The 17,366-nt window shown below is 42.7% G+C and overlaps 1 protein-coding gene across 1 annotated transcript in view; it reads right to left on the bottom strand.

Moving 5' to 3' along the window:
• The window catches only part of Aldh1l2 (aldehyde dehydrogenase 1 family member L2), a 51,991-nt gene that overhangs the window by 3,832 nt on the left and 30,793 nt on the right, over nucleotides 1-17,366 (bottom strand). Inside the window, exons 13-21 of the mRNA XM_005322337.5 lie at nucleotides 17,191-17,341; nucleotides 14,462-14,532; nucleotides 14,274-14,379; nucleotides 11,879-11,966; nucleotides 11,058-11,151; nucleotides 9,523-9,622; nucleotides 7,164-7,262; nucleotides 4,754-4,919; nucleotides 2,145-2,250 (exon numbers count right to left, since the gene is read on the bottom strand). Coding sequence (XP_005322394.2) covers nucleotides 2,145-2,250; nucleotides 4,754-4,919; nucleotides 7,164-7,262; nucleotides 9,523-9,622; nucleotides 11,058-11,151; nucleotides 11,879-11,966; nucleotides 14,274-14,379; nucleotides 14,462-14,532; nucleotides 17,191-17,341 — 981 coding nt within the window. The remainder of the gene's footprint in view (nucleotides 1-2,144; nucleotides 2,251-4,753; nucleotides 4,920-7,163; nucleotides 7,263-9,522; nucleotides 9,623-11,057; nucleotides 11,152-11,878; nucleotides 11,967-14,273; nucleotides 14,380-14,461; nucleotides 14,533-17,190; nucleotides 17,342-17,366) is intronic.

Raw genomic sequence — 17,366 nt, 5'->3', positions numbered from 1 at the left:
TTTTGTTTGTTTTGCGGTGCTAGGAATTGAACCTAGGGCCTCACGCATGCCAGACAAGTGCTCTACCACTGACCTACACCCCGAACCTCCTCCCATATACTTTGAATCATCTCTAAATTACTTACAATATCTAATAGAACATAAATGCTGTATAATATCTGTTATTCTTTGTGGAATAATGACAACAGTCTGTACGTGTTCATGACAGATGCAGATTTTTCCCTCTGTGATGCTAGGGATTGAACCCAGGCCCTAGTTCATGCTGGGCAAATGCTCTACCACTGAGTTACTTCCTCAGCACTTGAAAAAATTCCTATTTTGAGGCAGGGTCTGGCAAAGTTGCCCTGCCTGGCTTTGAACTTGTGATTTTCTTGCCTCAGCCTCCAAAGTAGTTGTAAGTAGAGGTGTCCACCACCACACTTGGCTAGAAGCAGTTTAAAAAGAAATTTCAGCTGGGCACAGTGGCACGTGCCTGTAATCCCAGCGGCTTTCGAGGCTGAGGCAGGAGGATCGCAAGTTCAAAGCCAGCCTTAGCAAGGGAGGTCCTAAGAAACTCAGTGAGACCCTGTCTGCAGATAAAATACAAAAAAAGGGCTCAGGATGTGGCTCAGTGGCCCCGAGTTCAATACCCAATATCCAGTAAATAAATAAATACAATTTATTTTCGATCTGAGGTTGTCTGAATTGCAGATATAGAATCGTTGCATATGGAGGGCCAACTCTGTGTACACCCCCAATAAGAGGAGATATGAACCTGCTCTAAGAGCCCAGTTCTATCGTGCCTTCCATGGTGTATCTCCCCTTATTCAGTGTGGTCCTAACGGTTAAAAATGCATGCATTTTCTATAACACGGCCAGTAGATGAAGCAAGAATTTCATCTGATGCTCCAGCAAAGAAACAGGATTTGTTCCAGAACCACAGGAAAAATAAGTTGTGCTGCATTTATTGAGAGACAGCACAGGTTTCAACATAGTACCTTCCAGAGGGATTTTCAAAGATCACCTTGACTCTTTCCAATTTCAAACTTGCACTGCCTTTAAACTGACTTGAAGGGAGCTAAGACTCTCCTACAACTCCTGTACTCTCCTTTGGGGGAACTGAGAGAGAAAAGGGGAACAAGCATCCTCAGATCCACATGCAAATGACCCCTCACCACAGCCTCCTGTGCTCAAAGACCTCTCACAATGTCTGCTGATGACCAAGAAGTCTTCCCAAAGTAGGCATTTGTTTCCCAGTTTCCCATTGGTTGAGGTAAACCTAAAGCCACTCTGAAGAATTTCGTCAGGTGCACTGGGAGAATCCCATCATATGCAGTGTGGTTTTACAAACCCAGTTACCATGTGGTCCTCCTTGGTATGTGGAACATCTTGGAAGTTTCATGTAGGATGACAACCAGCATGCCATTTGCAGTTGAATATATGGCCACTGGGGGCATAGCTATAAAAAGCTGAGTATTGGGGCTGGGGATGTGGCTCAAGTGGTGGCGCACTCGCCTGGCGTGCGCAGGGCGCTGGGTTCAATCCTCAACACCACATAAAAATAAAATAAAGAGATTCTTTCCACCTAAAACTAAAAAATAAATATTAAAAAAAAAAAAGCTGAGTATTTGGGGCCGGGGTTGTGGCTCAGTGCTTGCCAAGCATGTGTGAGATACTGGGTTCCATCCTGGCACCACATAAAAATAAATGAAATAAAGCTATGGTGTCCATATTCGACTAAAAAAATATTAAAAAGAAAAAAAAACCCAGTATTTGGCTTATGGGCCATGCAGAAACCAAATAATTGCAGCCCCCTTTCTTTGACAAAATCAGATTTCCCAAATGTTACCTTCCCTGAGAATGTAAATGTGAAAACTGGTTATTTCTCAGGTATCAACCTATTCCACAGAGATTTCACATGCCAACTGTACAAAAACAAATTTAACCATCTAAAATCTCAACACACCTAACCTTAAAGTAAGCTGAGAAGCAAACATAAATTACCATCCACAATGGTTAGCAAAAGCATATCCTTCTAATTATTTAGTGAGTTAATTACTCTTAGGGTAGAACTGCATGTTTGTTGATGTCATGCTCTGTAAATAGTATAACTGCAGAGGGGAAAAATTACCAAATTGAAACCTTATTGTGCCCGAAGAACATACCCATTTTGGAATTTAGAAATGACCATTATAGGCCCAAAGGATTCCTCTTTGGCAAGGTACATGTGGTCTTCCACGTCTGTGAACACAGTTGGTTCCATAAAAAAACCTGTTTGGGAAAAAAAGAAGAAAAGAATGTCAATTCTAGGTGAGGCCATACTTCAGTTAACAGTTGTCTCAATTACATTACAATTTCCCCTTTCTGCCTTGGGAAAACCAAAAGGATGTCTCTACTCAGTGTTGGTATTCCTAGGTTCTTGTTTTTTAATATTTTTATTTGAAAAATTCAAATATATATTAAAAGTAGAGTCAATAATACAATGGACAGTAAAATATTCTTTTTTTTTTTTGCTGTATTTTTCCTTTGCTGAAATATCTTAAAGCAAGGATATAATTTTAACTCCCAAGTACTTCATGGCAAATCAGTAAAAAATAAGGACCTTTTTTTAAAAAATATAACCACAACACAGCATCACACCTAACAAAATTAATGCTCATTCTTTATTTGTAATTTATATTTCACTTTCTCTCATTGTTCAGAAAGTAACTTTTTCCAATTAATTTAATTAATTTTAAATTTAGTTAAATTAATTTTCCAATCAATTTGTTCAATTTAGGATTCAAATAAGTTCTACATATAGCATTTGCTTGTTAGATTTCTCAATGGTCTTTTTATCTCAATATTTTGGATGCTTTTGCCCTCTCCTTGTGTTTTCAGGCAGGTGACTTGTTAGAGATACTGGGTCGGTTGTTCTGTAGAAGATCTTATATTTTAAACTTGTCATTGCTTCCTTGGAGTGAAATTTGTTTCTCTAGTTCATGTTTTTTTTTTTAATTGTGATAAAATACACGTAACACAAAATTTACCATCTTAACCATTTTTAAGCACATAGTTCAGTGTTATTAAATACATTCACAGTGTTAGGTAACCTTCATCACCATCTGTCTGAATCCATTAAACAATAACTTCCCACCTCACCCCCCAGCCCTTACAAATTGAAAGCTGGACCTAATGGCACCACTGTGTTTGGTTTTTAGAACATGTCATAGGTGACCCTGGGCATCACACATTGTATTTCGTGAGAAGATGCATAATATCCAGTGTCCTTCTTTAAGTGCTCAAGTGGACCAGGGGCTCCAGATGGTGACCATGGGATCCCGCCATTGCACAGCTGTGCTTTTCCCCACCAACCTTTTTCCTAACAACTTCAGCCTACCCTGACTCATTTCCTGAATCAATGGTATCATCTATCAGAAAAATGCAAACTGATGATTTTTTTCCTACTCTTTAATTTTTTTTATATGAATTAGCCGGGATGCCATCATTAGGAAAAAAAAAAAAAGAGTCTCTTTTATCAGCTACTCAGTTACCTAGAAATTCAGTTCATATAGGAAACATAAGATACATATTCAATTTTTTTCTTGTAATTACCAATGTTCAGAGTAAGGTATTGGTGTACAATCTACCTGTAACAGTGGAACGGAAGGTTTTGTTATTTGCTGTGTGTGTGGGGGCGGGGTACTGGAGACTGAATCCATGAGTATGGTACTTTTGAGCTATCTCCCCTTCCCTATTATTAATTTTGTTCTGAGACAAGGTGTTGCTAAATTGTCTGCACTAGCCTTGAGCCTGTGGTCTCCTCCTGCCTCAGCCTTCAGAGTTTCCAATCCTGACATGGGCCACTGTGCCCTTGAAAAAGCAGTTTTTGTGGTTGGTTGTTAGTTCCTTCTTTCAAGAGTCATAACATTAAGCCGTTCACATACTTCAGTACCAGGTCCTGCTTTAGGCAGAGGAACAAATCCCTCCCAGGCTACGCTGGCTGAGATCAAATCTCAGTGCCAGGAATCAAGACCACGGTTTCTTTCTTTTCTTTTTTTTTTTTTTTTTAAAGAGAGAGGAGAGAGAGTGAGAGAGAGAGAGAGAATTTTCAATATTTATTTTTTTTAAGTTCTCGGTGGACACAACATCTTTGTTGGTATGTGGTGCTGAGGATCGAACCCGGGCTGCACGCATGCCAGGCGAGCGCGCTACCACTTGAGCCACATCCCCAGCCCCATGAGACCACGGTTTCTGATAACAGCTATTCATTACACTTGTTTATAACAAAGGGCCTGTCATTTTCATAACTTTGTATTGTAGGGTGTGCACATTTCATCTTATTTTCATAGGAGAAAAATGAGACTCAGGAAAATTGTGTTGTGGAGCTGGGTGCTATAATCCCAGTGGCTCAGGAGGCTGAGGCAAGTTCAAGGCCAGCCTCAGCAATTTAGGGAGGCCCTAGGCAAATTAGCAAGACCCTGTCTCAAAATTAAAAAATAAAAAGGGCTGGAGATGTGGCTCAGTGATAAAGTGTCCCTGGGTTCCATCCCCAATACCAGTTAAGAAAACAAAAAAGAAAAGAAGAAGAAGAAGAAAGAATAAAGGAAATAGTGTTGTGAAGATATCCCAGCTAATTGCTCAAGCAGGATGTAGAAATTAATTCAGACCCATATCACACATGCAAGTGTTTACTTTGGCAGTAAGGTGATGCTGAGGTGAAAACTGTCACCATCTACTCCAATTTAAGAAGTCAGGCACTGCACCCTGAAGCCCTCTACAGGGGGGACCTTACCTGGCCTTTGGACTTGTCTTCCCCCGTACACCAAGGTGGCCCCCTCCTTCACTCCAGCTTCACAGTATTGCAGCAGCTTTTCCAAGTGGGCCTTATGATTTTGGGGCCCATGATCAGTAGATCTGTCAAGTGGGTCACCAATTTTCATCTTTTTAATTTCTTCCACCTGAATAGCACCCAGGCCACAAAAGACAATTGATTCACTGTTAAGAATGGATATCCTTGACTGGGTTCCGACCATGCGGTGGGTGTTGTTTGAAGCTGTCGATAGATGGCTCCAGAGCAAGCAGGTATTTATGATTTCTGCCTTACAGAAGAAGAGCCCAGGGCCTAGACAGGTTAAGTGACTTGCCCAAGTGCACAAACCACTACGTACTATGAGTCGAAAGCCCAAGTTCTCAACCAGCCAACAGGATGTAAGATACCTAGGCTTTAAAATTATCCAGAAGGTTAGTCCACTAAAATAGCCAACTGATGTTCTGGAATTTTCATAAATACAGCACACACACACTCTTCATGGCAAAAGAATTTCTGAATGACCACCTTGTTGTTTTTTCCCCTTGCTCAAACATGGCAGACTGCCTTTGTGAAATTCTCATGGTGTAGCCAGAGGAATTGCTAGAATATTCTGAGGAAAACCGATGGCACAAGCTGCTTGCTTGTTTTGATCTTTTCCTGCGTTTTCTGATGCTAAGTCTAATTCTAATAAGAAGAAACTGTGGCAGCCACCGTGACCACGAAGGGCCATGAGTTTGACTCCAGGTGTGGCAATCCTCTCTCAGGGGCTTGAATGGAGTCCTGGGCTTGAGGAGACGCTCTGAGTGGGCAGGGATCACGTCTACCTTATTCACCTTGATATTTCCAGCACCCAGCACAGTGTGTGGTATTAAGTGGTATTAAGCAGGTGCTCAAGAAACAGGTGTTGAATGAGCACACAAAGCTCCTGTGCAAAAGGTGCTTGCTGATGGGCAGAGAGAACACATCCTTGAACTTTCTGGTCTCAGCATTGAAATTTCATCCAGTTATTGCTGACCCTGAAAGCCTGTGGCGTTTAGTTCTGCATGCTGCATTTTACTGAGACACAAACTAAATTGCAGAGTTCAGGAGGCAGCCCCTGCCCACTGCCTGCCCCGCCTGCCACTCTCTGACTTCTTGGAATCTGCTCTCATGCAGAGGATTCCTTTGCTTTGGGGGCAGGATGGGATGTAGGAAATTGGTTCTGGGGAGAAATAAAAAAGCTAGGTGGTGGTTTTGCAAATATAAGCAAGTTCATAATTAATATTACCTATATAATGATACAACATGGCATAATTTGGAGTTTATTTTAGCCACAGAGTTCACCTTAACAGTCCTATTAATGACTTTTAGTTCCATGCCTATGGATTCATAACCAGCCAACAGGAGCTATTTGTGGAGTTAGTTATGCTAGTGGAAGAAATGATATCCTGTCATGTTAAGTGCAAAATAGAGTCTTGTAAGGATCTAGTGATGCATCTCTCATGGATAATTCAGGGATTCATAAAAATCCAGGAGTATAGCTCTCTGAAGTGTCAAGGATCTAATGGGCCACAAATGCAGGGCAAGGTGTAGGTACTGACAGCTCTCAAGTAGATTTAAGGTTTTCACACAGACTTGTAACTTGTGACTATGAAAAATTAGAAACACATATAAAAGCAGAGAGATCATAAAATGAATCCACAAGTACTCCTCACACAGCGTCAGAAACTACCAACTCTGGCCCATTGATTCCCCTCCTCACCTCTGCTTTTCCTGGTTTATTTTGAAGCAAATTCTAGATGTCATATACTGTAACTGTAAATATGTCAGTATACTGCTAGACAAAATAAAGGACTGTTGGTCATTTTTTTGTTTTATAAAAACATAATGGACTGGGGGCCTGGGGCTGTAGCTCAGCGGTAGAGTGCTTGCCCAGTATATACAAGGACCTGGGTTTCATCCCCAATAATGAAGAAGAAAAAAAAAACAAACAAGAAAACACAGGTTGAATCCAGGACCTCCTGCATTGTAAGCACATGCTCTGCCACTGAGCCACACCCCCAGCCAAGGCTGATTTAAAAAAAAATAATAACAATATTGTTATCAACCTAAAAATTCATGAAAAATCCCAGAAGTACTTTCCAAGCAAAAGCAATTTCTTTGTGTGTGTGTGGGTGAGGGGGGGGTATTAGAGATTGAACCCAGGGCTTTGGGCATGCTAGGTAAGTGCTCTACCACTGAGCTACACCCCAGCCCTTTTCAAATTTTTGAGATGGGATCTCATCAAATTGCCCAGATTGGCCTTGAACTTGGGATTCTCCTGCCTCAGCCTCTCGAGCCATGTGCACTACCACACTCAGCTCAAACAAAAGCAATTTCTATGCAACTGAAAGCAAATCTGAAGATGCCTTACCACTTTGGTCACAAATTCATCGTGGATGGATTCTTCCACAAACAGTCGCCCAGCGGCAATACAGTTCTCTCCTTTGTTGAAGAACACGGCGCTCATGCCCTTCAACACAGAAGGCAAAACAGTGACTGCACCGCCGAAAAGTCAACACTGACGTACAATTTTACAGAGAGAACTAGGTGTTACTGGAAGACAGCAGGCAACACAGAGTCACTGAGACTTAAGTCTCAGTGGTGAGAACTGCTGGGGGATGTTTAGTCTTGACTTAGCTGTTTTTGGTCCATGAGCACTTTCCAAAATGTTTATAACAGTAAGTCTATACCACGAAGAACAGATTGTATACTGCAAGAAAAATCTCGATTATTCTGTATACATTTAAATATAATACTTGTATAATAAGTTTTGCTTTTAAAATCTGTATGTGGGTTCATAGAAATCACAGGTTTAGAAAGCCTTCCTTATCATGCCCCTCATGGAAAGGAAGATCCATTTTTCAAGAAGTTTGCAAAATATTTTAAATGAAGGCGCTCAAAAAAACGAGTGCTTAAGAAGATTCATTGTGTGTGTGTGTGTGTGTGTGTGTGTGTGTGTGTGTGTGTGTGGTGTGTGTGTATTGCTAGGGATCAAACCCAGGGCCTTGTGCATGCTAGGCAAGCACTCTCCCACTGAGCCCTAATTAGCAGGGTTTTGTTGCATCTTCTTTTTCTAAATTTAGGGAATAATTCACCTCTTGGAACCTCCCTAAACTGGGTAAAATAAATAAATAAATAAAATATATATATATGAAATAGCATAGTATTTCCTGTACTCACAAGTTCTTACATGGTGGGAACCAGAACTCTATGTAAAGGCACACATTCCTATGCTGTAGAGGCTAATGGTGGCCGGTAGCAAACTATTTGTGAATATCTGATGATAGGAAAAAGGAAGGAATGGCCCTCTCTAATCATTTTATGTGATTTTCTCCACATGTAGTTATTTCACCCTCAGCACTCTTTGGTTGTTCCTGTTGATTCATGTTATATGAACAAGAGCATGAGAAACCTAGTGAATTGATACTTAAAAAAAAAAATTAACAGTATGGTATAGGAAAAAGTCCCTCCTCCCTTTTTCTACTCCTCAGTCTTTTGCAGAAATCTAGACGTCCAGGGGAGTCCTGACCCTGATGTTGACCTGCGTATCCCCAGCCACTGCCTGCCAGTGAAACCTCAAGAAGGGCCACCTCTTATGCACGCAGAAGTTGGGTCTCCTTCACTCCCAGACCACGCTTTCTCTTATGGGCCCTTGCACAATGAGGCTTGGCTATGAGTGTGCATTAAGATCACAGAGAGGGGGATGCGAAAGGCTTCTCAGTGCACAGACTGGGGGACAGCACAGAACAGGAAATCCTGACTTCCCCCAGAACTTCCAGGAGGCTCAGCACAACCACGCCAGTGGTAGCTCTCTGCAGGCCTGAATCTCAGAAGTGAAGAATGAGGACTAGTCCACCTTTTTTTTTTTTTTGCACTGGGGATTGAACTCAGGGGCACGCGGCCACTGAGTCACACCCCAGCCCTATTTGGTATTTTATTTAGAGACAGGGTCTCACTGAGTTGTTTAGCTGCTCTCTTTTTGCTGAGGCTGGCTTTGTGATCCTCCTGTCTCAGCCTCCTGAGCTGCTGGGATTATAGGTGTGCACCACTGCGCCCAGCCCCAACTCTTTTTTTTAACCTTCAAGTTTTACTTAAAGTAAGTTTTTATACTTTGATATAGCTTAAGACTCGGTGGTATTGCAAAAATAGTAGGAAGCCCTATGTACCCCCACTCAGCTTCCTCCCTAGTAATACCTTATAAAGCCACATCGCTAAAACCAGGAGAGTGACACTGCCAATTACTTTTTTTGTTGTTGTTGTTGTTTTAAGAGGCAGGGTCTGGTTATGTTGCCCAGGCTGCCCCTGAACTCCTGGGCTCAAGATCTTCCTGCCTCAGCCTCCGGAACTGTAGACGTGCCACTGTGTCTGGCTGCCAATGATTTTTTAATAGAAGACCCTTTACTGTGTCTTGATTTGTATAACAAATAAAAGTAGTGACCTTGGAAGGGGCGAGGTGTTAGGGGAAAGGAGGGAGAAGCCAGGAGCAACATCAAAATGTCTTTGGAAGTTTTTCGACGTGACTACTGTGACTTATGTTCCATTTTTGAAAACATTTTAACTGGAGAAATTATATGAATACTACTTTTTAAAAATGTTAAGTGCTCTTAGTATGAAAAAGATGGTGCCTGTTTATAACTAGATAAGATCAAATCTCATTTAAGACCTCCAATAAAGAAGCAGGGGAATGTGTTTCAGAAGCGGGCTGTTCACCCGCCTTGAACGGCTCTCACCATTCGCACGGCCTTGTCAAGTTCACAGTCATTGAAGATTATAAGTGGGGACTTGCCGCCGAGCTCAAGGGACACTTTCTTCAGGTTGCTTACCGCACAGCTACAGGAAGATAGACGGGAAATGAGCATTTTGTCAGTGTCCCCCCTACACCTCCACCGTGGCTTTATTTACTTATTTATTTATGGGGTATTTGGGATTGAACTCAGGGACGCTCGACCACTGAGCCACACACCCCAGCCCTATTTTGTATTTTATTTAGAGACAAGGCCTCTCTGAGTTGCTTAGCGTCTCATTTTTGCTGAGGCTGGCTTTGAACTCACGACCCTCCTGCCTCAGCCTCCCCCTGCCCTTGCTTTTTTAATTATAGGCTACTTACAGTTGGCCTGGAAAGCATAGCTGAAGCTCAAAAACAGTAAGAAACCCATCCAAAGACAAAATGTGGGTGCAGAGCAGTGGCTGGCGGGGAAGCTGGGTGCTGGGCACATGGGCGTCAGTCATTGTATGTTTCCGTGTGTTTGGCATAGTATTAGGAATTTTTCATGATAAAAAGTCTTAAATTTTTTGTGTGGTCAAATGATCAGAGATCCTTGCGGGTAAATTCCCATTCTCTAGGAATTTGGGTTATATAAACACCTGCCAAGAAAATCCAATCTTTAACTAGACTAGTGGAACACTGGGGCAGGGGGTGTCAATTTTAGAAGCCGGCTGTTTCATTCCTGTCTTACGTAAGTGTTCTTATTTAAGACATGCAGACAGAAATGTAGACAGATTGGGAAAAACAATCCACTCTATGGCTCCATGACCTTTGTTTTTACCATTTCCATGTACTTATTTCTGATCTGTGTCCTATCGGAGCTGTTATGTTTTTTAAAATGGTTACAATCACTGGATAGATACAATTTTATATCCTGTTTTTCTCTCTAATTATCTGTGTGTGTGTGTGGCAGGGATTAAACCCAAGGCCGTATGCATTTGAGGTACCCTATTATCTTTTTTTAGTGGTGGTGTGTTTTTTTTTTTTGCCTCTGGGGATTGAACTCTGGGCCTCATGCTGAGTAAGCGCTCTATCTTGGAGTTACATCCCCAGCCCTTTCTATTTTTGAGTTTGAGTCAGGGTCTTACTGAGTTTCCTTGAACTTGACTGGCCTTGAACTTGAGCAATTTTTAAAAAACCAATATTACTATATTTTGAGAATCCATGTCATTTAGAATATATAAATCTATCACAAACATCTTTTCAGTTTCTTACTTAGGCTCCCCAAACAATCTGGGCCACAGTGTTAGTGCAGAAACTTTTTGTGCTGAGTTGTTGAAAGTTACCAACAGGGTAGATTTCAACATAGCTCTGGCTTTATTTGCTGTGGACTTTAAGGCTTTGGAAAGTCTTTTATTCAAATAGTTCAATGTGCAGCAGTGATAAGTAGATTTCTCTTCTACATCTGATGTGTTTTTTTAACCCCAGAAGTGCTCTGTTTAAACAAAAACAGAACCCTGGATTAACGTGTCTTTAGCGTTGACACAGTAAAGTCTATACCTCTTCATGATCTGTTTGCCAATAGAGGTGGAGCCAGTGAACCCAAGTTTGCGGATATCAGGGTGCTCAGAAAGACGTTGTCCTGCTACCCCACCTGTAGAATTAGGAGATAAAACAGTCGTTAAAACATTACTCAGGTCTTGCATGAGAGAGGTTTGAATTCATGGAATTAGAATTTCTAAGCTTTTATTGCATGATAGTTTTATATTTTCTGTATTAATTACTAACAGACAAAAATCTAAAGTAAGATCCTCTAAGTGACTGTCACCCCCTCACCTAGAAAAACTGGTGGGTAAGCCATGCTTGTTATCCTCCAAAGTAGTTACTGAAAAATCAAAATGGATTTTACTGAGTTTCCCAGACTGACCTTGAACTGGAGATCCTCCCACCTCAGCCTCCCCAGTGGCTGGGATTACAGGCTGCACGATGGTGCCTGGCTCCTGATTGTCATTTTAACAATGATTTTTGATGTTATTAAAATTCTCCATAACCGTGACTACTGAATTCTATCATGTCAACACACTTTACTGCCTTATTTTGAACATTTACATTATTAGCAGTTTTCAGAAACCTGACCACCTCGGGGTCAGTTTAATGATGTTGTACACCGCCCCCCACTACCTTCCTCTGCTCACTGGACACTACATTTCTACTTTAAGATTGCAGCACATGGTAGGGTACATTACACTTGGTAAACTGTATTTAGTTTTAATACAACTCAGGGTTAAGACTCCAGTGGGAAAACAGCCACTGGGCTACCCCATGCCACTCCCACCCCATGCCACTCCCCGGTCACAGCAAAGTGGTCCCTGAGGGCTTACCTGAGCCTGGAATGATGTTGATGACCCCCTTGGGAAAGCCTGCCTTCACCGAGAGCTCTGCAAACTTCAGGGCGGTCAAGGGCGTGACCTGACAGGCAGACAGCAGTTACCTTCTCACACTCTCCTGACCTTTGCACCTGTACCTGGTTCTCCCCTTGATGGTTGTGAGAGAGCTCATTTCATTTTACATTGTCCTGTTATTTTTGTATTTTGATGTAATTTCAGACTTACAGCAAAGTTACCAAAGTAATAGTGCAAAGAATTCCATATTCTTCACCCTCATCCCTCAAATGTTAACCTGTTTCTACATTTGCTTTACCCTCTTTATATATACATATATTTTCTCCCCACACTACTTTAGAGGTAAGATGTATAGTATGCACCGTTTGCCTCTCAATGTTTCTATGCACATTTACTAAAAGCAAGAAATTCTCTTACATACAAACAGTACAATTTTCAAAATTGGGGGAATCACAACTGATAGAACACCTATCACGCTTTAGATTTAGCCAGTTGTTTCAACAATGTCTATTATTGCAAAAGAAAACCCAAGAGCATGGGTTGTTTCTGTTTATCTTTTTCTTTTGTTTTGTTTTGCATTTAGTTGTGCACGTTGTCTCCGTTCATCTGGGAGAGTTTGAGTTTTCCTTTATATTTCATTGAACTAATATTTTTGAAGAACACAGGCCGGTTATTTCATGCACTGTCCCCTTGGCCTGAATTTCTCACAATTAGGTTCAAGTTATGCACTTTTGGCAACAATACACTGGAGTGGTACTGCCCAATCTCTCTACGTGTACCAGTAGTCCTTCCACTATGAGCCCCTGCCCTTCTACGTTAGTCTCCTGAGTAGCTGGGATTACAGGCATATGCCACTGCACTTGGCTGAGAGGAGGCTGTAGAAAGTAAGTCTATCCCATGTGCTTGGTTCCTTCTGCATGTGGCCAGTTTCCTTTCCACCTCTCCACCAATTTGTGATGCAGCCATCAGTGTGTGTGTGTGTGTGTGTGTGTGTGTGTGTGTGTGTGTCTCCAGGATGCTGGCATTATGTTCTTTGGACCCTTCATCTACCAGAATCATGAACCAAATAAAACTCTATACTTTATAAGTTACCCAATCTCAGGTATTTTGTTAAAGGAACACATCAAGGATTAAACCAATGTGTAAAATATACAAATATATAAACAAACATATACACACACATACACAAACACACAATATGTGTATTTTTGTGTATTTTACAAATACATATATATATATATACACAAATATATATATACATATGCATATATATGTATTTTGTTTAAAAAAATCTGTGTTTTTATGTACAGGTATCTATCTCTGGAATACCTAAGAAACAAATAAATAACCATTGAAAACATTTGATTGCCACTAAGGAGGGAAACTGGTTCACTGGGGAAGAGTGATAGGAGAGAGAATTTATTATTTACTTCTGTAACTTAGGAATTTTGAAAAGGTGGCTGTGTTTGATTTACCATGTAGCTGTGCCAAATGAGATTTGGCATAGCTACATGGTAAAAGAAGAAATTAGTTGATAAGTAACTAACTGTAAACTGTTCCAGAACAGACTCCAAGTTTTCTCCCTGACTTATGCACTTGGAACTGTAGCACTGTCTGTAAGTACTGTACTTAGTACATGCTCTCTGTTAAACTGGCTACTACATTTTTTCTTGAAGAGCTATTGTATGTGGCAGTAATGAATGTATTTGAGAATCGCCTAATTTGTTTGGTTTTATTTGTTTTTGTACCAAGGATTGAACTCTGTGGTACTCTATCACTGAACCACATCCCCAGCTCCTTTATTTTTAATTTTGAGAAAGGGTCTTGCAGAGTTGCCCAGGCTGGTCTCAAATTTGTGATCCTCCTGCCTCAGCCTCCTGCGCTCCTGAGAATGTGCCTGGTTTACCTGATCTATTTTAAAAGTATTTCCTTGCTATCCACACATATTCTTATAAAATTGCCACGATCATTGTTTTTTTTTTCCATATTCTTCCCTCATTTTCCACCTCTTTACAACATTTTGGCTGATCATGTTTGCATGCCTGCATATTTGAATTTTGATGTCTCATAGTTCCTTGACATAATTCTCCACTGTTTGGGCACTTGGCATTTTGCAAGTTTTGAACTGGTTTGTAACAGGGCAATGGGTTTCACGGAGCTACACCACCTTGGAAGTTCTAAATTATAGAATCTCCATAGGATGATTAGGTGGCTGTTAAAAATGCACATTTTAAATGAAGGCACCCATGACACAGGAAAAGGCATCGCGGTATTGGATCTCGAGGCACCGTGCACAGACGTGTGTGTGTGTGTGTGTGTGTGTGTGTGTGTGTGGCTGAGCACACAGAGGGCGACTGCCCGCGGGCCCGCTCACCTGCGCGGGCTTGAGCACTAAGGTGTTGCCGGCGGCCAGGCAGGCGGCGCTCTTCCAGGCCAGCATCATGAGCGGGTAATTCCAGGGGATGATGATGGCACAGACCCTGCAGCGGGGAGATGCGACATCCTCAGCTGCCTCAGACTCACGCGCAGGGGAGAGTCACTCAGAGGCGCTGCGAGTCTTACCCCAGCGGCTCCTTCTTGGTGAAGGACAGGTTGCGACTTGGACGGGCCTGGTTGATGGGGATCGTGGAGCCCTGAAGAACAGAACAAGTGGGCGCTTCCTTTACCAAGGTAAAGTAGGGAATTTCATCTCAAAGAATCCCTCTTCGGCCCTCCTCTCCCATTGTTCTGAGGTGATGTGAGAAGGCACCGTCAAACACAGAAGAAATACATCCCCACCCACCCACGAGGGACGGCTGTTCATTTCTCAAAAGAACTAGGAGACACAAGAGAATAAAGGGTTCTGATTAAGTCACCTCCATTTCCAACCTCAAAGCATGGCAGAGAATGTTAAGTGCCCACCCAATATCCACTCTCCTCTCTCTCCTTCCTAGTAGGACCCCCAGTTAACAATGGCGACAGCACTGTGCCCAGGAAAAAAAATACTGTGTCTCCTGGTCAGTGGAAAATATAAGCCCAAAGCTTTAACGTAGACTGACTCAGTTACAACAAACTCTCTTTTACCCTACCCTTTACTCCCACTTCCTGCTTAGAATGTTGCTGAAATGGCTGGCACTGCCGTGGTTATCTTGAGACCAAGAGACAGCCTTGAGGGTAGAAGGCACATGGAAGTAAGGATGGCCTGGCAGAGATGGAAGGAGCCTGAATCTCACGTACTAGTTCTGCCTGCCTGCCTGCCTGCCTTGGGACTTCTCAAAAATGAGAGAAAAAGAAGCTTCTTATTTGGGTTTTCTGTTATACACAGCCAAACTTAATCCGAAGGAGTTCACAACCTCAGTCTTTAACCGGAGCTATTCACTTGCTTTGTCAGGTAAGATCATTGCTCTCATGGATGCCAGGGCACCATCTCTTACCGGAGCCCCTTGCAGCCAGGTCTATTGCGGAATTCAGAATTTTTTGGCCTCTAGAAACAACATAGTGCACATATCCTATCTACTACCCATCGTAAGATCTACAAAACCCTCCATAATCAAACACGTTCATATTTACTCAGTGAAGCATAGGAATCTTGACTCGAAGTGATACAAATAAAGATTATAAATAGACTGATCCTCACTCAGGCCAGTGTCTGGCAGCCCTTGGGTCTGAACCAATCCAACCAATTTTCAGGTTCCAGAGCTATTTGGATCTCACATTTGAGGAGAAGAGGTGGCCTTGAAGCACTGAATGTCTGCAGGTGCACGACCCTGTGGCTGAACAGCATCAACACTTCCTTCAGGTGTCACTTCCTGTGCTTCAGGCTTATCTTGTCCTGTAGAAGCACTTATTTCCTATCCTTATAACTTTCAATGGATGTATCACTGCAGCCATTTTTCAGACAAGGAAAGTAAGGTGCTGAGAGGTAAAATAACTTTTTAAAATTATTATTAAAGAACTGGGATGAACCCAGGGATGCTCTACCACTGAGCCACATCCCCAGCCCTTTTTATTTTTTATTTTGAGTCAGGGTCTCGCTAAGTTGCCCAAGCTGGCCTCAACCTTGGGGTCCTCCTGCCTCAGCCTCCAGAGAGCTGGGATACAGGTGTGCACACTGTACTGGTGCTAACACAGCTTTTACACTTGGTAAATGGCAGAGTTGAGACTGGACCCGGGCCTCTCTGACTCTATGCTAATGTTGGTGGCAGCGATGCTCACAGATAAGGTGTTTCTCAGTCTCCTTAGAGACAGAGATGGCCCATGGGTGACATAAGCACAAGGCATGGAGGGGGGAGGGGTGGTGGGTGGGAATGCTTTCTAAAGCCCCTTTCCCTTCCCCCTCCCCCTTCCTCCCTGCTGCTAGGATGCGGCAGGAGAAGCTCCCAGGGTGGTCTCAGGCTTCTCTCTGCGGTGGCCCCCCTTTTTCCTTTGTGTCTGTCCCCAGTGCTGAGGCCAAGTGTAGTTGACACTCACCACCAAGCATGCCCTGTTTCTTACCATAGAATAAAAGGAAAATTAAATATTTATTATACCCTTGTTTTTACCAAAATGTTCTTGCGCTCAGTCGGCCTCCACCACCTACGTTCGCCCTTTGGCCTCTGTAGACGTCTGCGTTGGCAACCCCCGCCTGACCCCAGGGTTCTCTCTAGTCAAGTAGATGACGACTCGATGTGTTATGGCAAAGCCCAAGGAAGAGTGGGGTCTGCAGATTCGCAAAAGCCTGCGGTGGAACCTGGCCCTGCAGTTGACTTGCTGTGGGTCACAGGAAGGCATGCATCCCTCCAGCCAGTTTCCTTGTCCACTGTTATAATCACTGCTATGGTCCCACTGTGCCCCCCATAATTCCTGTATTAGCAACTTAATCCAAAAACCAAGGATTTGTTTGTGTTGTGAGGTGGGGTCTCATGTGAGGTGCTTATATCACGGGGGCTCGGTCCTCATTCGAGGATTAATGCTGCTGTAAAAAGGGCTAATGGGAGGGGAGTCTCTCTCTCCTGCTCTTCTGCCATGTGAGGACACTGTTCCGCCTCTCCAGAGGATGCAGCTACCAGGTGCCATCTTGGAACCAGAGACCAGACCTGCTGGCAACCTGAACTCACACTTCCCAGTTCCTAGAACTGTGACAGAATAAATCTCTGTGCTTTATAAATGGCCCAGTCTCAGGTAAGCTGGTATAGCAGCACAAAACTGACTAAGACAGCCATGCCACATAAGTGAGAAAAACCTATGGAAAAAACAGGTCCGACCCAGTACCTGGTGACAACTCATGGATGTTAGTCCCTCTTCCTTTCGGAACAAAGATCATTCATGCTTACCTGAATTTTGTCACACCAGCCGGCAAAGTATCTGAACGTTTGCACAGACATTCCAATGTGAGTCTTCAGAGCCAAGGTGTAGACAGCCCCGGAGTCAAGGGCTTCGATGGTTGCTAGCTCTTCTTGGTTTTCTTCCAGTAGGTCTGCAAGTCTGCATGGCCAGCGAAAACAGTCAA

Source organism: Ictidomys tridecemlineatus, chromosome 6 (genome assembly GCF_052094955.1).
Source record: "Ictidomys tridecemlineatus isolate mIctTri1 chromosome 6, mIctTri1.hap1, whole genome shotgun sequence".
Classification (NCBI taxonomy): domain Eukaryota; kingdom Metazoa; phylum Chordata; class Mammalia; order Rodentia; family Sciuridae; genus Ictidomys; species Ictidomys tridecemlineatus.
This window is presented reverse-complemented; position numbering and strand designations above follow the sequence as displayed.